General features: G+C 34.8%; 5 protein-coding genes and 1 non-coding gene across 6 annotated transcripts; all 6 read right to left on the bottom strand.

Annotated features, from left to right (window-relative positions):
- Positions 1 to 15: 15 nt before the first annotated feature.
- On the bottom strand, positions 16 to 3,946 carry LOC103838077. Its single transcript, XM_009114494.3, has 9 exons — positions 3,728 to 3,946; positions 3,587 to 3,654; positions 2,898 to 3,519; positions 2,516 to 2,812; positions 2,118 to 2,432; positions 1,708 to 2,016; positions 558 to 1,571; positions 439 to 466; positions 16 to 362 (listed from the first exon to the last, which is right to left on the bottom strand). The coding sequence occupies exons 1-9, from the start codon at positions 3,834 to 3,836 to the stop codon at positions 230 to 232; spliced, it is 2,895 nt and encodes a 964-aa protein (XP_009112742.1). The 5' UTR covers positions 3,837 to 3,946; the 3' UTR covers positions 16 to 229.
- A 1,050-nt stretch (positions 3,947 to 4,996) lies between these two features.
- Positions 4,997 to 8,116, bottom strand: LOC103838078 (probable DEAD-box ATP-dependent RNA helicase 48). The gene is made up of 9 exons (XM_009114495.3): positions 7,182 to 8,116; positions 7,004 to 7,110; positions 6,879 to 6,934; positions 6,566 to 6,793; positions 6,207 to 6,500; positions 6,023 to 6,118; positions 5,740 to 5,955; positions 5,479 to 5,661; positions 4,997 to 5,401 (listed from the first exon to the last, which is right to left on the bottom strand). Exons 1-9 carry the CDS (start codon positions 8,114 to 8,116, stop codon positions 5,171 to 5,173), a joined length of 2,346 nt encoding a protein of 781 aa, XP_009112743.1. The 3' UTR covers positions 4,997 to 5,170.
- Positions 8,117 to 8,765: 649 nt separating this feature from the next.
- LOC103838079 (ABC transporter I family member 1) lies at positions 8,766 to 10,039 on the bottom strand. The gene has a single exon (XM_009114497.3). The coding sequence runs from the start codon at positions 9,801 to 9,803 to the stop codon at positions 9,114 to 9,116; it is 690 nt and encodes a 229-aa protein (XP_009112745.1). The 5' UTR covers positions 9,804 to 10,039; the 3' UTR covers positions 8,766 to 9,113.
- Positions 10,040 to 13,290: 3,251 nt separating this feature from the next.
- LOC117128810 lies at positions 13,291 to 13,391 on the bottom strand. The gene has a single exon (XR_004452201.1). It is a non-coding gene; the product is annotated as a U6 spliceosomal RNA (small nuclear RNA).
- Positions 13,392 to 13,719: 328 nt separating this feature from the next.
- LOC103838080 lies at positions 13,720 to 14,414 on the bottom strand. Its single transcript, XM_009114498.3, has one exon. It carries the CDS (start codon positions 14,355 to 14,357, stop codon positions 13,893 to 13,895), a length of 465 nt encoding a protein of 154 aa, XP_009112746.1. The 5' UTR covers positions 14,358 to 14,414; the 3' UTR covers positions 13,720 to 13,892.
- A 783-nt stretch (positions 14,415 to 15,197) lies between these two features.
- LOC103838081 (protein LURP-one-related 4) lies at positions 15,198 to 19,759 on the bottom strand. Its single transcript, XM_009114499.3, has 3 exons — positions 19,478 to 19,759; positions 18,812 to 19,027; positions 15,198 to 18,733 (listed from the first exon to the last, which is right to left on the bottom strand). Exons 1-3 carry the CDS (start codon positions 19,700 to 19,702, stop codon positions 18,599 to 18,601), a joined length of 576 nt encoding a protein of 191 aa, XP_009112747.1. The 5' UTR covers positions 19,703 to 19,759; the 3' UTR covers positions 15,198 to 18,598.
- Between the last annotated feature and the right edge of the window lie 5,773 nt (positions 19,760 to 25,532).

The raw sequence follows: 25,532 nt of genomic DNA, 5'->3' as shown, positions 1-25,532 counted from the left end.
ACTTGATCTTGCAAAGAGAGAAACCAATAATAACACAAGCAAGGTTTATAGAAAGCCAGAAACATGCTTACAAAAAAAAAAAGCCAGAAACATAGATAGATGTTGCAACAGTGACTAACTCTTCTGATCAGGCATAAAATGTCGGAAAAGAAGCAAAACCGTGACTTTTTTTGAAGATTTAACACTTTCTCAGTTTCTTTAGTCTAACACTTAACCCAAACGGCCAAACTTAGAGGCCTTGGCTATCCGGGACGCAATCAACCGGAGAGTCATCATCTATATCGGGTTGTGACTGAGCTCTAATTAAAGCCTTCTTGTAACTGCTTGATCTTCTCAGCAAATCTTGTAGGCTCCCTTCAAACCTGTGTGTTCACAATACATACAATTTTTCATGACCATATAAGTATCAAAACAATACCACTAACTGGTATCACTTACTTATTTGCTCCTCCAGCCAGATTGTTTCCTGCCCATATCAACCATTAGAAAAACTTAGCATATCTGCTAGAGAAAGAAAGAGCATATTATGTTCGTTTGCGATTCATATTGTCGGTTACCTTGCTGCTTCCTAGACATAGAAGTCACATCACTATCATTGTCTGATGAATAATCTGATGGTGTTTTGCTGGAGACATCAGAAGTCTTTTTATATTCATCCTCTGACGAATTACACTTCTCAGCATTCTCAAAGAAATTTGTCTTCCTCTTGTCCACTGCCACCACCGGTTTAGAGCTTTTCTTCACCTCTTGTTTCTTGCTGCTGACAGTAGCTTTCACTGATCCACTGCGTACACTCTTAACCCTTGACTGCAAATGACTAGCCCCCGAACTAGCTGGTTGTTGACCTCTAGATTTTTTCTCTTTCGGTCTCACTGAGTTCAATGACCCCGCAATGGAACCGCTTGGATGAAGATCAAGCCCCTTCTTCTTCTTCTCCTTTTTAGATTTAGCTCCACCAGCCACTTGATCTTGCTTCTCTTTATTTGGGCTGCAACCAAAATTATCTCCCATATCAACCTTCCCTATTGGACTTTTCTTGGAAAGGCTATTATCCTCAGCAATCTCAGAACTTTTTTTCAAAAGTGAAGCATCACTCTCGGCATCTTTCTCAACTGGCGTGAATAATGCATCAGTGTCTTTAGGGTTGTTGATGAGAGGAGTCTCCTCGAGGGCAGCATTGTTTATCTCAACTGGCAATACTTGGGACTCTACAACTTTTGAAGAGTTTTTCTTCTTCGATTTCTTGCTTGATTTCTTCACAGTTGTGTCCACATTTTCCGCAGTTTCATCATTTTCCTGCAAAGAATCTAATACATTTCTGATAACATTATCAGTCCCTTCTCCATCTACGGCTTCGATAGATTCAACATTCTGTGCACCAGAAGCAAACATTGTATCTTCTTTAGCTGGGGTCTTGGTTCTTTTTGACTTTTTCTTCTTGGTAGTCTTCACAGATTTAGCATCGTCCGCATCATCCATTTCAACGTTTTCGGTCTGGATATTCTCTGCAGCACTTGGTATAGCTTTTCCACTTCCAACATCGTCATCAGTCTTCTTAACCATCTCATCTCCTACACAAGCAATTACATCATATAAGTTGACCGAAACACTCACTGTTATCTTAGTTCATACAAACCTCGAACAAGAGTCAACAATAACATTACGAGTTGATAACACAAACACTATTCAACAAAGAACGGAAAAGACCTTTCTGACTTGACTCTGCAAAGGTGCCTCCTGTCATAGGAAGAGATGCAGGAGTAGCGTCGACAGGATCTACATTAGCAGGAACTCCATTTATCTCATTCACAATATCCATTGAAGTTATAATAGCAGCAGAAGATTGATTGATGTCATCCTTTGACCTCTTCTTTCGCTTTTTTTTCTTCTCTGTATCAGGTCTGGGTGTCAACCCACTGTTAGTCTCCAAAAGATTTTCTAGGCGGCTCGCTATATTGTCAGTTTCAGTATTATCTCTTCCCACATCTTCAACCGATTTCTCAACCATCTCATTTTCTACACAGAATCAACAAAAACATTATCAGTTGATGATAAAAACATTACCAGAATGCATTATGCATATATGAAAATAAAATTCAGTAACAAACTGGATTTACCTTTCTGACTTGCTTCTGCAAAATGAATATCAAGATTTTCTCCTCTTGAAATTGGAAGAGATTCAGGAGTAGCATCAACAAGATCTACATTTGCATGGACTTCATTTATCTGATTCACAACATCTCCTGAAGTTATAATAGTAGCAGCAGCAACAGCAGCAGAGGAAGACTGATTGATGTCATCGTTTGAGATTTTCTCTGTCTCTTTCTCGAAATTGTTAGAGTCCAGATGAATTGCCGTGTGACTCTCTAGATTGTCGGTTTCAGTTTTATCTTTTGCTACATCGTCAACAGAATTCTCAGCCATATCATTTTCTACAAGAATCACCAATAACATTATAAGTTGATAATACAAACTATCCGAGAACTGAACGCAGATAGAAACGAGCTGAAATTACCTAGCTGACTTGCTTCTGCAAGAGGATTGCCTCTTGAGATCAGAAGAGATTCAGGAGTTGCATCGACATGATCTACATTTGCAGGAAGTTCGTTTATCTCGCTCACAGTAGCAGCAGCAGAGGATTGATTGATGTCATCTTCTGATCTCTTCTTTCGCTTTTTCTTTTTCTCTGTATCTGGCCTGGCTGTCAACCCACTGGTAGTGTCCAAAATGTTTTCCGGGTGGCTCACCAGATCATTGTTCTCCGTTTTATCTCCTTCCAAATCTTCCACAGATTTCTCCCCCATCTCAATCTCTACATAAAGTCAGAAATAGCATTACGACTTCACAGTATAACAAGAATCACTATCTATACCATATAACTTTTAAAAAGAGGTTACCTTTTCCTGTTGCTTCCGTAAGAATATCATCCAGTTTTTCTCTGGGTGAAGATTCAGAAGCAACATTTCCACATAACTCATGACTCCCATCAACATCAGTCCTAGCAGCAGCAGGAGATTGACTGACATCAACCACAGGTTTCTTCAGACTTGATTCTCCATCCAAAGTGTTCAGCTTCCTCTTCTTTCTCGTCTTCTCAACTACTGGAGTTTCCAAATCTTCTCCAGGAGTCTGGTTCTTTGTATACCCTTCAAAAAGCAGAGAATCGCTTGCAGTCGCCTTATTTTTCTCATCATTGGGATCAGCTGAAGGTTTCTTCCCAATTTTTCCACCATGCTTCCTCTTCTTTGTTGTCTTCTCAGCTCCCAAATCTTGTTCAAGACTCTGATTCTTGTTATATCCATCTAAAGCTAAAGAATCAGCCGCAATCTCCTTGTTCTTCTCAAGGTCTGAACACTTGTCATCAGCATCCATTAGCTCAGCCTTGTCAACCACACTCACGGCGGCCTCGACAGACACAAACCAGCAGTTATGACTGACACCCTCGAAAGCCATACTCAGATACATAGAATCTGGCAAGTGATAATCGAAAAGGAGACCCCTTGTATTCTGACGTTCAACCTGAAACAAAATAGTTGTTTACTAAACCAAAACATTCATAATATGAAAACAACGAAGACGTTACTACCTTAACCGCATAGACACTGATTTCTCCAAATTTTGGGAAACACTGATGATGCTCCTTGCAAAGTTTCTCTACATGCAAAACCACAATCATGAGATTCGATGGAGTGAGTATACAAGACGAGAGTAAGTGGGGTTCTCTCACCTTTGAAATCGGAGACGGTTTCATGGTTGTCAACGAGAATCAAGAGATGAGTGCCTAAGTTCGTATCTACATACACGCAGTTGAGCTCCGGCGATTCAGTTTCCGCCATTATCCAGGTTCAGGTAACGACGAAGAAGAAGACGAGCGCGGTGAGATATGAAGTGGTGGTGGCAGTCGAAAAGTTGTTTTAGGGTTTTTGATTTTTATGATAATAAGATGGTTTTTTAATAACAAAAATAATAAAATATAATAATTCCTCTGTTTTTTAATATAAGAAACTTTTTTGTTTTAAATTATATATCGTTTTCGGTTTTTTATGTAAAATTTATTAATAATTAATGTTATAAAACTAAAGGTAATATATTTTCTATTTTTCTATTGGTTGAATTGTGGTTAGGTAAATAATTAATGATGTTTTTTTTTAAAAAATATAAAAAATTAATAGTTTTCTTAATCTACGTGCATAAATATAAAATGACTTATATTAAAAAACAGAGAAAGTATGGTTTCTTTTTGTACTGTAACATTTATTGGTTTTCTGTGATGACTTATTCTTAGGTCCACCCTTTAGGGCGAACCTCTAGGTTCACCAACCAATATGATTGTTTTATTTTATATTTGATATCTTTTAAAAGAGAAAACAAAATATTGTCAAATTATATTATGTTTTTAAAATTAAAAGGTAAAAAAATAGTAGTAATTACAAAAAAAAATTTTACGTCATCAGCATAACATTAAACTCTAAATCATAATCCCTAAACCCTTAATCCTAAACTATTGGATAAACCCTAAACTCTAGGATAAATCCTCTAAATCAAAATCACTATACACTAAAACATTCAAGGGTTTAGGGTTTTAGTGTTTTTTATTTAGAGTTTAGGATTTATCCAAGGGTTTAGGGTTTTAGTGTTTTTTATTTAGAGTTTAAGATTTATTCAAGGGTTTACGGTTTACCCAAAGGTTTAGGGTTTACCCAAAGATTTTTAGGGTTTAGGGATTAAGATTTAGGGCTTAGTGTTTTGTTGACAACGTTAAAAATATATTTTATTTTTATTTTTTTTTTCTGTAACTATTATCTTTTTTTTACTTTTTTATTTTTAAAACATAATATAATTTGAGAATATTTTGTTTACTTTTTTAAAAGATATCGAATTTGAAATAATGAAATTCTATTGGTTGGTGAACCTAGAAGTTCATTGTAAGGAGTGAACCCAAGAATAACTCTTCTGTGATTTTCTAATAATAGCAATAGTTGAAAACATTCAACAATTAAAAATGACAATATCACATTTATATTTTCGAATTCAAAACTTAACATTTAACAAATAAAATAATGAAAATTAATAAATTTTGTATTCAACTCTTACATAACCCACATCTTTCACAGTCAATTTTGATACATTGGAGGAGATGATAATGTAAATCATCAAAACCCGGTTCGGTTTATTTTCGAATTGGAATACCGGAAATGCCTTTGAGACCCATCTTAACCGCGGTTTTACGGAACAAAGGAGGAGGTTTCTCTAAACCAATAGAATAACAAAACCGATTAGCTAACTCAGCCAACGTGGTTTTATCCCTACCGGTTTCTCGAACCGAATTGTAGTAACCCAGCCAAGCATGGTATGCTGCTTCTTTGATACTTGTATCAATCTTACCCATTGACTGATCAACCTGCTCACACAAAAACGATACTCATTATCAATGTCCGGTTAGAAGTACCAACACAGTAACAAGAACTCAAAACAAACCTCAAGTTTAAATCTTGAATCAAGATCAGGAACTGGAACTGGTTCAATTGGCAAATCTTTAAGCTCATCAAGAAAGTATCTCTCCCATGGAGCAATCAAAAGCAACCCTTTGCCTCCTTTGCCTTCTCTCCCGGTTCTACCAAGCCGGTGTATATACTGTTCTCTATCACTCGGTATACCGACCTATACCAACAACATGATAACCAAGTTTTGATAAGAGATTGTTCTTGATATGAAACAAGTTTAGCCTGTGTGCTTTACCTGAATAACCAAAGTAACATCTGGATAGTTCATTCCACGGGCAGACACATCAGACGTGACAAGAATCAGTCTTTTGGATTCTTTGAACTCGTCTGACACACGTGTTCTATGGAGCTGAGGTTTTCTAGCGTGAATCTCCCTAACGTTTAGCTTCATTTCCCGGAGCAGAGTGTACATCAGTGATGTTACCATACCGGTTGAACAGAACACTATTATCTGAGAGAATGAAATTGAATAGTTGAGAATATTGTAAATGTTAGGACATGAGAAAGTGGTTGTTTACCTTATAATCGACTGTGTTGTTGATGTGCTCTTTCAAAAGATGAGGTACTAAGTGGAAATGAGATTCGTGTGGAGCAACAAGACAAGACTGCTTCACCTGAGAAACCAAAGAGCAAGAAACTCAATAACCAGACCCAAGAATCAGGCTTTTAAGACAAAAAAAAAAAGAAGAGTTTATGAGTTACCTTATCATGTGTCTCTACACAACCGAGACCAATTGTGTCGATATATGAGTGATCTCTTTTCAAAACAAGCTGAGATACTCGACGGACCTCTTTAGGAATGGTTGCAGAAAAGAGAAGAGATTGTCTTTGACGAGGCAAACAATCTATGATCTTTTCGACATCCCTCCTGAATCCTAAGTCTAGCAAGAGATCAGCCTCGTCGACTACAAACAACTTAAGCGCCATCAAACGTGACGTTATGTTAGACTTATTCTCTATATGATCCAAAAGCCTTCCCGGAGTTGCAATCAGTATCTGCAACAAAGATAACAAGATTAGCCACAACGAGTATAACACAAAGGAATCATGAGCGGTCAAACCTGGCATGGATCGGACTGTAGGCGTTGCTGGTCAAGTTTGAACCTGGTACCTCCAATCAGAGTCTGAACACCGATTCCTTCATGGTATTTGAGCAGAGCCTTGCCTTCTGCAGCTATCTGGCTTGCAAGTTCTCTTGTGGGGCAGAGGATAAGAACGAGTATTGGAGGAACTCTGTGAACGCCGTTGCTGATTTCCATAGCTTTCAGAACTGTTTCAATTGCAGGAAGCTGTTTTTCTCAATTTAACAGCGTTATCTAAAGAAACAACAAAAAGCTAATGCTCATCATATAGGAACAAGGGATTGTGAAATACCAAAAAGGCCATGCTTTTCCCTGTTCCGGTTTTGGCTTTGACCAATGCATCTTGACCTGCTTTACATAAAGAATGGTCAATTAAGCACAAAGAGCAATCAAGATACGAACAAGAAGGATACATACCCTCGAAGCACTCAGAGAGGGTGGCATCTTGTACTCTAGTCATCTTAACAATGCCAGAAGCAGAAAGAGCCTTCAGAGTCAAAGGAGATATACTAGACTCATCAAATCTGCAAAACAAAAAACCACATCAAGATCCAAACATGACGAACTAAAAGCCTTACACAGTGTGTTAACATACCTTCTTCCACTGTAAATTGAGTCACTTGGCTCTCCATCCACCTCCATTACATTCTCCACAGACTTTCTTTTACTGAGATCATCTCTAACGTCGTTGATATCCAAAGGAGGATAAAGCTCTTCATCAGTGACATTCCTTTGCACTCTTTTAATAAGTTTGAAATCATGGTTCCCTAACGACGCACTGCTCCCTGTTCTCCTCACATCCATCCACCCATTCATCTTCCCATCACCTTCATCTTCCTCGGAATCTTCTTCAGTGGAGCTATCGTTCTTCCTAAACTTCCTCCTCCCAAACAAACCTTTGTTCCTCATAACATTACTCACACTCTTCACTTTCTCCTTCTTACCAGCAAAACCAGGAGAAAAAGGACTCAAAGTATCAAACTTTTTCGAATCAAAATCCTCTCCTTCATCACAAGAACTCTCATTTCTCTTAAACCTACCTCTATGACTCACACTCGAAAACCCTCTCCTACCCACCAGACTCCTCACATCAATCGGCGAATTCGAACGCGACCCACCATTCCCCACGCGATTCAACCTCGACCCTTGATTCGTTTTCTTAACAGGCCCATCGTCTTCGTTCCACAGATCCTCAGCTCCGGCTTTCATAAACCGATCAGCCAAGGATTTGATATGTTCTTGGGGACTCAACGGTCCGTGGCTCTGATTCGATTTCGCCTTTGTTTCGTTGGAATCGTGGTTTCCTCCCAGCATCTTGGCTCGGATCTCTGACCGGATCCGAGCTTCGTAGAGCTGCTTCTCTTGATCCAAGAGCTTGTTCTCTTTCTCTCTGGCTTTCTTCTCGTGCATACGTTTCCATTGCCACTTGTTGAGACCTCCCGGGAAGGTTCTGGGACCGCCGCCCATGTTTCGAGAGAGGATTAGGCTCCATATGGATCCGGATCGTTCCCGGAGAATCGTTGAGTACATTTCCGGTGAGTGACGCTAGAAGAAAAGAAACAGAGTGAAGGAAGGTTTTAGCCTTTTTAGGGTTTAAGGTTGTAATTGTAAAGCGCTTCAGTGATGTTATCCGGTTTAGTTTTCATGAGATAATCGGTATGTAATTGAACCGGTAGGAAAAATAATTAGTTATGCTATTGTGTCGAACCCTTGGCTGATCGGTTTTAAAAGAACCTATTTTGATGTCAATTCCTTAGTTGGTTAGCCTTTCCAGCCCGGTTTCATGAGACTTAGATCTCTAATTTAACCGGGAAAAACTAAACTGTTTGGTTATGTTTTAGGCATTAATTAGCCAACCAAAATCTCATTTACAAAGATTTTAGCAGTCTTTTTAACCTCACCTTTTTTTTTTAACCTCACTTTCATTATCTCTGATGAATAAAACCTAGAATTTTGAAAAACTCCATCAAATTTTGATTTGTTAGTTCCATCTGTTTATAAGTTCATTGATTACATAGTAAAAAAGCATGAAGAGAAGTTGTTCTTGTGCCTCTCTAGACAGTCATCTTCCAAAACAATGGTTGTGGAGTGAATAAGGGAACATTTCAATAACAAGTAAAGAAAGAAAAAAAAGACATAAACAAGAACCATTATTCTGGAGTGTAAACTTCTGCTTACATCGTCACTGCCGCAGCCTATATAGCTTCACCCAAAAATTGTAATAGACAAGACATTACTATAGAGTTGCAGAAACAAAACAAACAAACATAAAAAGCTCGAAACTTTCACTCATTATTACAACTGGATCAGTGGAAATTCACTAGATTCGACAGAACCATAACCCAGAAACTAATTAGACAAACCAAATTCAAAGAATGAAGAGATCAAATGCAACTCTGAGAACTAAGATAGAGAGACAGGGAGGTCAATGTCCAAACGTATACGTTTAACTCGTCCCAAATCCATTATTTGATTCCCTTACACAACAAGTACAAACAAAATAATCAAACAATCTTTTGATCCCAAACTAAGAAATGTCAGCACGATCAAGCATATCAATCAAAGTCATCTTCCTAGGGAACCTAGGAGGAAGCCTCAAGACCAACGCATCCTCAATCTCAATAGGAAGATGAGTCGCCACAATCACAATCCCTCCCTTCTTCCTATGCTCCCCGATAACAAACTCAAGCAACCTAACCCCTTCATCATCCAACGCAACGGAGGGCTCATCCAAAAGCCAAATGGGCCTATCAATCGCCAACAGCCTCGCGAGCTGCAGCCTCTTCCTCTGCCCCATCGACAGCATCCTCGACTTCTCCTTCACCAGCCTCCCTAGCCCCATCAGCTCCAGCGCCGGCTGCGCTTTCCCGATCTTGTTCTCCAGGAGCTCGAACCACTGGACGTTGTCGAGGACCGTGAACCTCTCCTTGATTGCGTCTTTCAGAGAGATCCAGTTGAGCTGGAGCTTGTACTGCTGGAAGATTCCTGATTGCGTGATGTCGTGGCCGTTCCAGAGGATTTCGCCCGCGGAGGGCTTTGAGAATCCGGCGAGCATTCGTAAGAAGGTTGATTTGCCGGATCCGTTGGTTCCGGTTAGGACGAGGGCTCCGCCGTCGTGGAGGGATACGTTGACGTGGCGGAGGATCTGCTGCGCGTTTCTCATGCAGGATACGTTTTTGAGGAGGAGGCGAGGGGTCGGAGGCTTCCATGGAGACATTTTTAGGACAAGAAGAGTGTGAAAGAAGCAAACTGTTGAACGGAGCTTCAGCGGCGGAGAGGAGGACAGGATTCTCAAACAAAGGAGTTTCGTTGGCTGTGTTCTTATTGGGCTTGTTATGGGCTTTTATTGAAAGCCATAAGTTCAAAGATTCTCGGAATCAGTTTTATGGTATCTATCCTTTAGTGCCACATGTCATTTATACAATCAATTTTACAAAACAAATATGACATGTCTTATATCTTAATACAACATGGACAATTATATTTAATATTAATTTATATTTTTCGCAAACTTTTTAAAATATGGTAATAACTCATATATTACATTTAATGTCAATTTATATTTTTGGAATTTTTTTTAAAATATAGGAATAACTCTTAAATTATTATTAAAATAAATATATTCAAATATGGCATTATAAATTTCGAAATATAATTTAATTACATATTTTTAAATTATACGATTTTATTACTAAAATTTTCAAAAAATGTATACAATTTTTTAGAAAATTATAAAAATTTAATCGTAAAATCATTATTTTCTTATATATCTACAAATTTTATAAATAATGTTTAATTTTAATTTTTGGTAATTATGCATTTTTTACAAATTTATGTAATATATTTAATTAAAATAAGTAGATAGAAAAATTTATCTAAGATTATAATTTTAAATATATACATGCATATTCTTAAATATAATTTTTATGTTTAATTAAATCAAATTTATATTAAAATATTGATACGAAAAAGAAAATTTATAATATCAATAAAATTTTATTTTAAAATATAATTTATATTTATCTGTTAAAAATATTTTAAATTTTTTACTGCACTTGGTGCAGGAAAACACCTAGTCTTCTCTATTAAAACAGAAGTACCATTTTTATCTACTATTTAGAAGTCTACTAGGACCATTTCATTAATCACATAATATGACATAATAATTTATATGAATATTAATAATAAATTAATTATAACTATAGATTTGAATTTTATCTTCAGTTATAAAAAATCTGTTAGAAAAATCTAACAAAATCTTACTAAATTTTTAAATAATTTTTATTAAATATTGCATTAATTAATTTCGTAATTAAGTAATATAACACTTTCATTTAAATAAATTATCATCTACCACTAAAACGGGTTCAAATTTGTTAATCATGTCATATTTTTTTTATACAAATGAAGTTATTAACATATGTTAAAAATTTAGTTCTACAGCTATATATTTTCAAAAATCATATGTTGAAGAATATTTTTTATTTGATTATTTCAAATTATGAAAACTCAAAAATGTAATAAAAAAGGTAAAATGTATAAAACAAATCCCTATATTAATAAAGTAATAAGAAACCTAAACAATAAAATTAAAGAGTTATGAAATACATAACACTAAGATATAAATTGTATATTTAAATTTATATAATAATATCAAAATTAAATATTTATAAAATGAAAATATACCTGCACAGTGTGCGGGATAAACTCTAGTCTATACTATTAAAGCAGGATCCTATTTTAAAAATTACCTTAACCTGCCCTTTTCTTTACTAACACTGCATGTTTCATTAAGGGCAATCAAGTAATATTAATAACACATCTATATTGGATCATTTTTTTCGGATCCAGCCCACATCAGATCTCTCTTGGGCAATTTGGGCCGATTAAGAAATCAGATCCAATTCTCACTTTTTTTTTTCCTTTGGGCCATTGAATTCAAGTTCAAATAATTTTTTTCCAACTATTCTTAATTATTATTTTTTATTTTCTTAATATAATTTAAGCATTCATAAAAAAATTAAAATTTTCATTAAAATGTATAAATCTTTACTAAAAGTATATAATTTTTTTTATTAAAATATTAACCACATAATAAAATTAATTTATCAGAGTTATACCAACTTAATTCATTAAAAATAAAGTTTAATTTTTAAAACATAAATAGTCATTTAAAATGAAATACGATAAAAAATTTAAATCTTTTATAAAATAAAACACAAATATATGAAAATATGACATTTACTAAATATTTGTCAATTGAAAAAAAAAATAAACCCGCGCTTTGAAAGCGCGGATCAAAATCTAGTATACTACTAAAGAAGGATCCTATTGTCATTTTTACTTTAGTCTCTCCTTTTCTTTATAAATATTGCATGTTTCATTAAGGGCAATCAAGTAATATCAATAATACATCTATATTGGGTCATATTTTTTAGATCCAGCCCATATCAGATCTCTCTTGGACCATTTGGGCTGATTAAGAAATCAGATCCGATTCTCACATTTTTTTTTCCTTTGGGTCATTGAGTCCAAGTTCAAATAATTTTTTTTTCAACTATTCTTAATTATTATTTTTTTCTTTTCTTAATATAATTTAAGCATTCATAAAAAAATTGAATTTTTTCATTGAAAAGCATAAATCTTTATTAAAAGTATATAACTTTTTTTATTAAAATATTAACCACATAATAAAATTAATTTATCAGAGTTATACCAACTTAATTCATTAAAAAAATAAAGTTTATTTTTTAAACATAAATAGTCATTTAAAATGAAATACGATAAACAAAGATAAAAAAAAATTTAAATTTTTTATAAAATAAAACATAAATATATGAAAATATGATATTTTACTAAATAATTGTCAATTAAAAAAAATAAAAATAAACCCGCGTTTTTAAAGCGCTGATCAAATTCTAGTTGTTAGATTGATACTGGATCACAAGTCAATAATAATAAGATTAAGGTTGGAAAGTTATCGTCTGTTCCGTGTCTAATCTCTTGTAATTAAACTTCATTCCTGCGTCTTTGAGAAAATTATCCATCATTGATGATCTTTACTGGTTTTATTCCTTAGTGTTTTTTTTTTTTTAACTCAACAACAACTTTTCATTAACCAATCTGGGAGGAACATGATTTACACCACAAAGGTTTTAACCACATTTACAAACTGTTCCTTAGTGTTGTGTATTTTATTTGGCTATGTTAAATCATTTATAGCAATGTATTTCTCTACTTTCAGGTGAGTCAAATTGTGACAAGGAAGCTTATGTCCAGCTTAAGAAACCATTGACTCTGGACCCCATCTGTGATTATATATTACTGAGGCTTTGAATAAATGTGTTTCTTGAGAAAGCACCCCAAATTGTATATGTTACTTACTTACTTCGGTTGTATCATCTACGTGTAAGCATATGTATCTACGTAAAAAGATGGGCAGTGCAAGTGTAGTAGAAGCTAAGAAAATGAAAATCCGCAAGAGAATTTATCATTGCATCGGTTCTCTATTGGTTGGAATATGACAATTCTGAAGCTCAGGTGTATGTTTTACGCATGTCTCTATGTTAAAACTATGTATCCTATTGTTTGTTTTTCTCTTATGCTCTCACTTGAGAGCCTAATTGGGTATTGTGTTAGCTTGAAACTTTGCAGTTTTCTGATATTCTTCATTGTAATTTTTTTTTTTGAACATGAAAATAAGAAAAACTTTGAACCATTTCACGATTTGTGTGTGTCATCCTTGCGCAGGACCATACTAATCTTCTTTGTACCGTTCTAATTTTATCGGATGTTCCAAAGGGACTCTTCATTGTAATCTTGAAGTGTCTTAACTAAGTATTCATATCTGGTTTAGTTAAACTCTTATGTTCATAACTGGTAATATCCATGAATTCATCTGGTATGTACCTGTCTACAGCTTAGGAGTTCATCTCTATGATCATTCTATCAAAATATTTATATATTTCAGGTATGAGGCAGGTCAATGAGTGGCAAGGAAGCTTATAATCACTTAGTTTATCATTTCCAGCATAATGAAACATCCGTTCGCCTCATCAACCAAGTAAGAGGATCCACGTCACCGTGCTTTATATGCACAGTTTCAAGATTTAACGTGATTATAAATCATGTTATTTATATTGAGAATATAGACTGTATATTAATAATTAGGGTAAGTTAAAACAACAAGCTTGAAGAGAAAGTAAAGTGCTTTGTCATGCACCACTTCTCTGATTATTTAGAGAAGATAAGAACTAAAAGAGAATTAAAACAGAAGCCAAAATGCTTTGTTCTTGAAATCACCAAATCAATCTGTATGTTCAGATTCTCGACGATCTCTTCTAACAGGATTTTTGTCCTTCTTTCCCCTTGTTCCCCTCGCTGGTGCCTTCATCGAAGGTTTCTCCACATCTCCTGAGATGTCAAGATGAACGCCTGGATCATGAGTCTCGTCCTTGGCGCCTATCATTAACGAGTTGTTCACAGCTTGGAAGTTGCTGTTAACAAAGGTGGTCAGAGAATCAAGCTCGTGGTCGCCGTTTTTGTAGCTGTCTACATGGTTGTCGTCAAGCTCAGTCTTCATGGTGGCTCCAAGGTTGGTTCCAGAAAGCGTGATGACTCTGATGACATCTTCCTCCCCATTCTCCTGTTCTTCATTTTGGCTCGGTCCTGCCTTGTCTGCTCCCATGTGGGTTAATGAGGATATCATGTTTTTAAGATCGTGGTCGAAGTGTTGTTGTCTCTTATGCTTCTCTGACTCGCTTAGCTTCATTCTTAATTTATCTCAGATTTTTGTAACACTAAAAGAAAGGATGGGAATGCAAGTAATGCAAATATACATCTCTAAGTCTATATTTATAAAATATGAGAGCAAAAGCAGTGCCTTGTGTTGCAATTAAAGGATTGGAATGGAATGACTTTCAAGTGGGTTTAAGAATAACTTTTGGAGATTGACAAAAATGGTTAAGTATCATCATGATAAGATGTTGCATTTAATAATTTAAATACTTAGATGATGCATTGTGATTAAAACCGGTTTTGTTTTGCAGAACCTGAGGAGATGTCTTAACATAATTTTTCTTGTCCTTTTTCTTAACTAATGTGCACACTAGATTCTGCCCATGCGGATGTTTATTTTTTGATAATTACATAGACATTTCAAACACAACAATTTAATGGTTTCATTTGGATTGGATCAGTTCGGTTAATGTCGAGGTTTAGATCGGGTTTCTGTTTTTTTTTTTAAATCCAAAGTGGAATCGAATTATAAATAGTTTGGATTTGGTTTAAGTTTAAAACCAAAATTCCTAAAAATGCCCAAAAAGCTAAACTAAACCTAGAAAACTAGGAAAAAAACTCAGACAATTCAGGGTTTTCGGATATCTTTTACTTATGAATATCAAAAAACCTTGAATTCGGGTAATTTCTATTTTATTATATTTTGAATATTGAAGTACCCCGCTCGGTTTTGGTTTTTTGGGTTTTAGGAATCGATTGGGTTTGCAGATAAGAATTGATAGGATTTTTATCATGTATATGATATATATATATATATATATATATGAATAATATTTCAAATCAAAAGGTTAAGGCTAAGTACTAATTGTATTTCAGTTTTAATAGTATAGATCTAAAGATAACATTTTGATTGTTTATATGTTGTAATTTATTGTTTCAAATATTCAATTCTTTTAGTTGTTTTTTATATGAATGTATATGTACTTTGTAAAAATTTGTATATATATATATATATATATATATAAATATCTAATATTATATGTTAAAATGGGGAAACTCTAATTTTATGTTTCTTATAGTTTAACCTAATATAAATCGATTTTGGTATATATATTTATGTAATGCAACGAAGCTACATCTAATCTATTAATTATATATATTAGTAAGAGAATATATAAACTGATAAATGGGTCCATATACTATATTAATACATAAGAATAAGCCATAGAAATCGTGTAACTATATTTTGTTGACCAATTTATTAGTGCATGTCTGTTTTTTTTACACACTATTAACCTCTTTGTTTGTCCACTAATATGTTTAGGCATTTCATTTTCCATTCGAGCTTTTTTTGTATTTGGTTTGGTTATGGTTTTTAGTTTTCCAGTTGAAGAGATTTAAACACCGTTTGGTTATTTATGAACTTGAATTTGGTTTCGGCCTTGTTATTTTAGTTTTTGTTGGTGCGGATAATAATGTAAGCAACCCGATAAAATATCAATTTGGTTCTGGTTTGGTTTCCGTTTTTTTGGATAGTTTTGAGTAATTTGGGTAAAACAAATTTGGGATTTTTTTAATAAAATATCGGATCACTTGGATAAGTTAAATATTTTGGATAAAAATATCAGGGTGCTTTTGTTATATCGGAAAATTGAGATAATTGTAATTATTTTGGATAAAAATTAATAGGGTTATCAAATGTTTTTGGATAGTTTGGTTTATAAATAATATTTTAAAGCATATAAACTTTATTTGGATAGTTTGGTTTTCAGTTTGGTTCTGATTTAGTTTTGGTTTTATTGTTCTAGAGATATAGGAACCATTCAAATATTTGTGAACATTGATTCGTTTTTTTTCTTTGTGTTTCAATTCGGTTTTATGTTCTCGACTTATCAAAATCCATTTGAACAATATATCTAGTATTTGATAAATTGATTTAAATTTATTTTTAGAATATATTTTATAAATTCCCGATATTAGGATTATTATCATATTAAAATTGTTGCAAATAACAACTTAATAATTATAGAGTATTTTGAATAATTCGATGGTAATAACTATGAATTTTCATTAGATATTCTTGATGATATATAAATCAATATCTTACTATGTAAAATATATTCTTGTATTTGAAATATTTAGTAAATAATAAGGACTGGAGAGATATTCTTAAAATTTCTACATATTTTTTAATTTTCATAATCCCTCTTGAAATATATTCAAACTTTAATATTAAAGATCTCAATCTTGATCTGCTCCCATTTATTTTCAAAATATCAGATTTGTAATTTTAAAATGTTTTTAAAATGTAAATAAAGTTTTGGTTTATTTTATGTATTCTTATGGTTATATATAAAAAAATACATTTATTTATAGTGTATACAGTCTATAATAACTATATTATTGATTTATAGAGTAAGGATAATGTTCATAATGGAGCATTGACTATTTTGAAAATTTTCCAAAATGTATATATTAAAATATAGTAGTATATAAAGTTATTTTAATATAGTCATATGTAAGAAAATAAATGTAACTATGTATTGAGATATTTCGTCAAATGCAAAACATTACCGATACTCTTCAATACATAAAATACATAATCTATAATAGTACTCTTCAGTATCATAAATCTATACGTGAGATATTTTTATAATTTCTTGTTCAGTATTTTAATGACATACTTTAAACGAATATGCTAGAATAAAGGATTTAAATTCGTTCAGTAATGTTTTGTTGGGACTAATTTAGATAATATTTTAGATGACCCACATTAGTTAGTCTAATTTTTGATGACTAAAGAAACCGTAATGAAATCATAAATATCTAATAAATCTCCTTATAATATGAATGTAATGTAGAGTATGAAAAAGAAAGAAAAATACTAAAAATAGATCAATTTGAAAAAAATACGAATGTACTGTATTCCTGTTTTAAATAATTAAAATGATTTATAATTAATATAGGAGTGGCAGACCAACATTTAACCAAAGAATATTTTGTACCGAAACACATTTGTTTTGATTTCTGTAGACCAAATAAACTGAGGCATTATTGTTAACAAACCACATGATTTTAGGTTCACTCGGTTTTGTTATTTATGTTTAAGTAAACATATATTTTAGGCAGGGTTAGCAAAGTTATTAAAGGACAGTATATAAGTTCAGTGGTATTTTATGGTAAACATTAAAAAAAATCAGAAGTAAGTAATAATTGTACTTCAGTTTTAATAGATTAGATTTCTGTTGTTGTTTTTACTTCAGACCGTGAGTTTGAATTTATTGTTTGAAATTGATAACATTTTCTTTACTTCTTTTATTTAATATTAATTTATTATTTTGTTATAAATTATGAGAATTATTACATCCTTAACTCTATAACCTATAATTTTAGTTTATTTAAGAAAATCAACGCCTAATAATTTTATTTCCATTAGTCTGAATCATATTAAGGAGATTAGTAAATCTTAGTGTTTTAAAAAGCGGTCTGGCCATTTAGATGGCGTTTATGCGATAAACTATATAAAACCCTGGTGACCACATTCTAGATTGCGTAGATAATTACAATATTGTAATAATAAATAATATATAATTTTTATTCATAAATTATGATAATAAATATATTATAATATATAATCATATGAAAATAAAATAGCATAAATGTTATCATTTATGAAAATAATATTTAATATAGAATTACATATATTTATTTTATTGTTATAATTTATAAACGCGTAAACTGACTAACTAATAATCTAAACCTTCGCTTAATCGTTTTGGTTACTAGTCGCAGCGCTTACTGCTTTCTTGAACACTGGTAAATCTATTTAACTAATGTTGTTAAATTGGTTCATCATCTTCCAAAAAAACTCTGAGGTAAATCCACGTTTTTGCTCCTATTATAACGACAACTTCTTGTCGTGTTGTAATGTCCGATTTTTAAAGAATCGACTGATCTAAAACACTTGTTGTCCTTGCTAACTCATCTAGTATTTTGTTTTAACAAAAACCATTAACAAATATATGTTCTAGCATATAAAAAGCATTCTTATTTTCCTTTTGTTTAATTATATATATATTATATATATATATATAAATACATCAAATAAATTATTTATTTGTATGGTAAAAAATAGACAAAATTATAGAAACAAGCAAAAAAAAAAAAAAAATCAAGGCTAGCAAAAATGACACTTTACATCTCCCACAACACAAACATGGTTGGAAAAAAAATACTATCTTGTATATAAAATTTTCTATGAAATTCAAACAAAATTTAAACTATTCCTTTAATCAATCCATATACAGTGACAAGTGTTACAACGAGTGAATGATCGATACGTGGCTTCACCTCCAAAGATAACACATCTTCCCCCAATATAACTCCATTTGATGATTGTTTTGGCTTTACCTATAAAATTAGTTATACCTATTTAACAATGCACTCTTTCAAATTCAATAATGAGTTGATATTTCTATATAAATCTACCTTTGCAATGATGTTTCCATGGACGTCTATTATCTGAAAAGAAAATTTGGGGTCAAATCTTAAAATCCAAAAGACTTCATTGGTCTCATCTCGGACTTCCCAATCTCCATCTCTAATACAAGACCTTTTGATCTTGACAAAAGGTTTTACTTCCTCAGTGCTTGACAGCGTCCCACATTCTCTATACACATACCAACTCCCAAAGAGCCATAATTTCTGCAAAAAAAAATTAACAATAAATATAATGATTTAAAGATATATAGAATTATTCATGTTTTATGATCATCATTAATATAAAAAAAATCCATTTCCACGGATGAAAACTGAATCGTACTTAAGAGTTTTTATATTATGGTTGATTTAATCGTTTGATATAAAGTTTCTAAATGAATTTAAACTTTGAGCTACAAATTTCAGCTAACTCTTTTTATATTCGTGTAAGGAGTAGCTTTGAGTTTTCCTCTAACTTCAGTTAAGTTTCTAGTTTACTTTCTGCATAAGAACCGGTTAATTAGTTTCATGACTCAAACCGGAATAAACCAGGGAGAAATGAAGAAGAAGAGCTAGAGAACCGGGGTTGATTATTTTATTTTCATTTTGAACTAGAGAATCTTTCAACTAACATTTTCGTTTAAACATTTTCATCAGAAATAGTTAATTAGTTACCTTTTTGCGAATGGTGAAAAGAATGTTTCCATGGAGATCCATGATGTGCACTTCATTGCTAGATTTGTCATAGTTTTCGACCCGGTACGTAATCTCTCCGTTGGAATTGTAAACCGTTAAACCATTGGTTTGATAAACCAGAGACTTCATCCAAACCGTGAAAGTCTCTCTCTCCGTACTCATGTACGGTGAAGAAACGCCTGCTTGAGGAAAAACCCTAGCCATGGTAGAAAGAGACGGATAGAAAGAAGAGAGACGAGAGATTGTATATATATCGATGTATTTTCAACAACTAATATTTTGAAAATGAAGTTGAAGAAGTCTTATACACCTCAATGATATACATTTATATGATACAATATGTAAGCCTTCTTTTACTTTATCTCTGTTTTAAAAATAATAATAATGAGGATCACTTTGAATTTGTCTAATTTTCTCCCAGTGCCTGATTCATGTCAAATAATGTACGGTGAATGATAATTTAATATTTGACATCGCAATTGTATATATACTTATGACTTCCGTTTTGTTATAATATAAACATCGGATTTTCTTTTCTTATAATCGTTTCTAATCTATATATTTACAATTTTGTTTGGTAAATAAATCATATAACTTTATCTTTCACATGCCTCTGTGGAAGTAGAATCTACAACAAAACATTTTTTAGTTATTACCTAACAAAACGAAATTAAAATTAAAATGACATTAACTTTTGCTTTTGAGAAAAATAGCACTAACATTACATATTAGGAATTAGGTGTTAATTCTCTTAAAGCCGAAAAATGTCAATTTCATTGTTTTGAAATTAATTTAAATCTCATTTTTCTATTAAATGTATTATTCTTATCACAACCTCCCACCGTTAGCTCTCATTTTCAGTTTGCTGTATTTTATGGAAATTGTTTTATGTAGTATTCTTTTTAGTCATCGTGATGTCATACAAAAAAAAAAGGTATGTACAATTAAAAAAGAAGAAGATATATTTATCAAAGGAAGATACATTAAAATATGAACACCGCATTTCACAAGTATTATATGTTGATAGTGGACTTATCTGCGGGATGTCTTTAGTTTTGTATTTAATATATGAGTTCTCTTGTGAATGGTTACGTGCGATATAAGCAGAAAAAGAGTTAATTTGTCACTCAAGGTGATGAGACGAACATGAATAAGATAGCACCCCAAAAAAAAATTCTTAACTTCATCATTGGAATCGATTCAGCCCACAAACATAATTTCTAGAGGATAATTAATCAGTCTTCTCTTGAATGACTCACAAAGTCAGTACGTCGACATTTGATTAATCTGAATTATCCTCCAAGTTTTAAAATTAAATAAATGTTTATCATTCGGTATAGTGGGTCACACGTTTCGTTCCATTCCACACAAATTACACCCTTTTCAAAGTTTTGTTTATATTGGGCGACACAATTTTAATACTTAGTACGTACGTGAATTACGTAGTTATTTATCACACACGGTTAAAGATAACGCACTCGTATCATTCTATAACATTTTTTCATCTTATCATTCTATAACATTTATTATCTTTCTTAAGAAGAAAAACAAATAGGATCATGCGCGACCGTATAAACTAATAGATTAAAGGGTACTACAATATTAGAAAAAGACCCCCACATGTACCCGTATTCAGTATGGGACCCTAATGTTTGACATCATTGCAAATTCAAACATTTAAGAACCTTATAATTAATTCGAGAGTAAGTTTGGGCATGTTTTGTCTCATATCATTCATAAATAATGATGAAAATAGTTCTATCAATTTTCTCTTAAATGCTAAAGTGAGCTAACGATTAGAACACTATTGTTTGTTTGTCGGGTGTATGAAATTGTATTTAATTGTTTCATCGTACAATGTTTTTGGGTTAACAATGAATATCATCTGCTTTTTCGGTCATTTAATTAAGTACAACTTTGTGGTTTGCATTGCACTGGAGATTTATTCGTTCTTTTTGTGGTTAGATTGCTTTAAAGATGGTAAGTAATATTCTTTCAAAATAACTAAAAATAAGAACTTGTTAAGTAGCAACAAGGATGACACGCGCCTCACGCGCAAACTAAAAAGGGCGATTGTGCTCTCTCGACGCCGACAATCTGTCTGCGTTTACGGTCGCTCTCCGGCGTCGTTCGAGGCGTCGGAACCCTAAAAATCCCCCCCGCTCAGGCCCTCCCCTCCTCATGGGAAAGAACAAGTCCCCTCGCCGTGAATTTCCTCCGCCCCTGGGTGAGAACCCAACCCCTTCGCTTCGTGAAACCCCGCCTGTTTCCTCCGATCTGGTAGCTCCGCCGTCGGTCTCGGTGGAAACCATCAAATCAGCAGGACCTCTGGCCTCAGATCTTCCGGCGCCTGTCTCTCCACGAGTTTCAGAATCCGGATCAGATCTTGAATCCAGCGCCGTGAAAACCTCTGTGACAGTCGAAATCTCGACCACTCCAGGACTTTCGGATGAGGAACTAAGTCCTTCCAAAGACAAAGCTCCCTCCTCCTCCCAATCTATTCCCGTGAAAGCCACTGAGGTGGTCACTCCGGTGAATGTCGACAGCAAACCAAACCTATGGACAGAACTCTTCAAAGGTTCCGAAAACCTACACAAAACTGGTGAAGCCTTCCAGCTTCCCTCCGGTGAAGCTTGTGTGCGCATACCCAACTCTATTATCGAAAAGAATAAAAAAGCTTGGGAATGTTTCATTCTGGGACAGTTCTACCATGAGCCGCCGTCTCAAGGAACGATACACAATATTGTAAATGGAATCTGGAGCAAGCAGTTTCGGGACATAAGTGTCTCCAAGATGGAAGGAAATGCTTTTCTGTTTCGGATCCCTCACGCCGCCACCAGAAGAAGAGTCATAAAGCAAGGACTATGGCAAATAGAGGGTCAAACCATGTTTGTAGCTGCCTGGGTTCCAGGGGTCATTCCGGACAAACCGGAACTCACATCTGCACCAATTTGGCTGGAACTAAGAGATGTTCCCCTCCAATGTTTCAATGAAGAGGCGCTTGAGCGCATTGCAGGATTGGTCGGCCACCCAAAATGTCTCCATCCCTCAACTATCAACAAAGCAAATTTGGAGGTGGCTAAAGTGCTGACATTAATAGACCCGAGGGTTCCATTGCTGGAGGCAGTTAATGCTCAATTCGAGTCAGGTGAAATCAGAAGAATCAAGGTCTCCAGTCCTTGGATGCCCCCTGTTTGCTCGCATTGCAAGGAAATATGACATAGTCTAAAGCACTGTACGGCTGCCCCTATTCTCTGCAAGTTTTGCAAATCACGCACTCACACTAACGAAAGCTGTTCAAAGGCTGAGGCGGAGTCGAAAAAATCCCAATCAAGAAGATCGAAAGCCAGAGCTAGAGATGAAGTTCCACTGGCTGAGCCTCCTGCAGGGGGTCAGCCACATCCAAGGTTATTCTGTTTTCGGAATCTGGCCTTGGAAAATCTCCTGTTGAAGATCTAGAAAAGGGAACCAGCAGTGTTGCAGACCAGGTGCAGGACAAAAATCAGAAACTCATAATGGGAGAAGAATCAGATGATGGCCAGCAAAACAAGAACTCTGTATCAGCAGGTATATCGACTGACTCTTCTGATATTGATTCCTCAGAGGCAGAAATGGAAAGGCAGAGAGAGGAAAAGGTGGCCAGAGCTGAAACGTCAGGCTCCAAAAAGAAACAAAAGAAGAAGAAGAGTAAGCGAGGCAAGGGCCTCAAATCCCATTAATTTTTTAATGTGTACGAACCTTTTTTGCTGGAATGTCAGAGGCTTCAATATATCAAGTCATCGACGCGGATTTAAATATTGGTTAAAGAATAATAATAACCTTTTTGGAGGAATCATAGAGACTCACGTTAAGCAGATGAAATGCAACAAGTTGATATCTCAGACGCTTCCGGGCTGGCTCTATGAAGCAAATTATGAATTTTCGGAGTTAGGAAAAATTTGGGTGGTTTGGCATCCAAGTGTTAAAGTTGTTGTCATCAAAAAATCCCTTCAGATGATAACTTGTGAAGTTCTCCTACCGGATGCCACAAGCTGGATTCTGGTTTCGGTAGTTTATGCTGCAAATTTTGAGGACACTCGTCTGCAGCTTTGGCATGAGATTGAAGAGGTCTCAGTTTATAACTGCAATCGGCTTGCTCCCTGGATCGTGTTGGGTGACTTCAATCAAACTAGGCATCCAAACGAACACTCAACAGCTGCATCCCAAAACATTGACAGGAAAACAAGAGAGTTTAGGGAATGTCTTCTATCTGCAGGGTTAGATGATCTGAATTATAGGGGAAATCTCTACACCTGGTGGAATAAAAACCCTGTCAAACCTGTTGCCAAAAAACTCGACCGTATCCTTTTGAACGAGCTATGGGAGGAAACATTCCCTTCAGCCTACGGCTTCTTTGGGGAACATGACTTCTCAGACCACGCCCCCTGCAGCGTCGTCCTACAGCTAGATTCACAAAAAAAGAAATCTTCTTTCAAGTTCTATAACTTTCTACTGCAGAATGAGGAGTTCCTTCCAATGATTTGCTATCACTGGTTCTCCTTCAACGTGGTAGGATCTGCGATGTTCAGACTGGCTCGAAAGCTGAAGCTTTTAAAAAAGGAGATCAGAGCTTTCAGCAGACTTAACTATTCAGGTATTGAGATGAGAGTGAAGGAGGCACACGAGATACTTATTTCCCACCAAGCAGAGAATCTAGCCGATCCTTCTCCGGTTAATGCGGCTCTCGAATTGGAAGCACAACGAAAATGGTTGCTGCTGGTCAAAGCGGAGGAAAAATTCTATCTTCAGAGGTCTAGGGTCCTATGGCTTGCCAATGGAGACTGTAACACAGCCTATTTCCATAGAATGGTGAACGCAAGAAGAGCAATCAACCATATTCATTTCCTCACCTCTATTGATGGAATTCGATTTGAGACGCAGTCGGGGATGATGAACCATTGCATTGAATATTTTTCAGAGCTACTAGGAGGCCCATGTGATCCCCAGTTGTTTACACAGGGCGATGTTAACATTCTGCTCCCTTTCCAGTGCACTGAGAATCAGAGGAATGCCATGACAGTGCGCTTTACCCGGTTAGAAATCAGAAACGCGTTCTTCTCTCTTCCAAGGAACAAGACTTTTGGTCCTGATGGTTATTCTGCAGAATTCTTTTGCGGTTGCTGGGAGATAGTTGGGCCAGAGGTATGTGATGCTATTGAGGAATTCTTCATGTCAGGCTCCATGCTCAAGCAATGGAACACAACGACAATGGTCTTGATTCCTAAGATCACCAATGCTGTCTCAACATCTGACTTCCGCCCCATATCTTGCCTGAACACAATATACAAAGTAATCTCCAAGCTTTTGGCTTCAAGATTGCTTCCTATACTTACGCAAGTTATCTCTTCAGCACAATCTGCGTTCCTCCCAGGTCGTCTTCTTGGGGAAAACGTCTTGCTCGCCACAGACCTCGTCAATGGATATAATCGCCAAACCAGTGAACCTAAAGCAATGCTAAAAGTGGATATGAGGAACGCTTTTGACTCTGTTAGATGGGATTTTGTGTTAGCTGCTCTTACAGCTTTGGAGATTCCTCAACAGTTTGTTAACTGGATTTCAGAATGCATAAGTACAGCCTCCTTCACCATCGCTTTCAATGGAACAACAGGGGGAAATTTCAAAAGTTCCAAGGGTTTGAGACAGGGAGACCCCCTCTCTCCTTACCTGTTCGTACTTGCGATGGAAGTCTTCTCTAGCCTCCTTCAGTCTAGATTCGACTCGGGCTATATTCACTACCACCCTAGAGCCTCGGATCTCAAGCTATCCCACCTGATGTTCGCAGACGACGTAATGATATTCTTCGATGGGGGAAGCTCTTCTCTACATGGCGTCAGTGAAGCTCTAGAAGACTTTGCTTCCTGGTCAGGACTGAAAATAAATCCTCAGAAATCCCAACTTTTTTGCGCTGGAGTTAATGAGACTGAGGCCAATGCAATGTCACATTATGGATTCCCCACAGGCTTATTTCCAGTTAGATACCTGGGTCTCCCTCTTA

The sequence above is a fragment of the Brassica rapa genome, chromosome A09 (genome assembly GCF_000309985.2).
Source record: "Brassica rapa cultivar Chiifu-401-42 chromosome A09, CAAS_Brap_v3.01, whole genome shotgun sequence".
NCBI lineage: Eukaryota > Viridiplantae > Streptophyta > Magnoliopsida > Brassicales > Brassicaceae > Brassica > Brassica rapa.
This window is presented reverse-complemented; position numbering and strand designations above follow the sequence as displayed.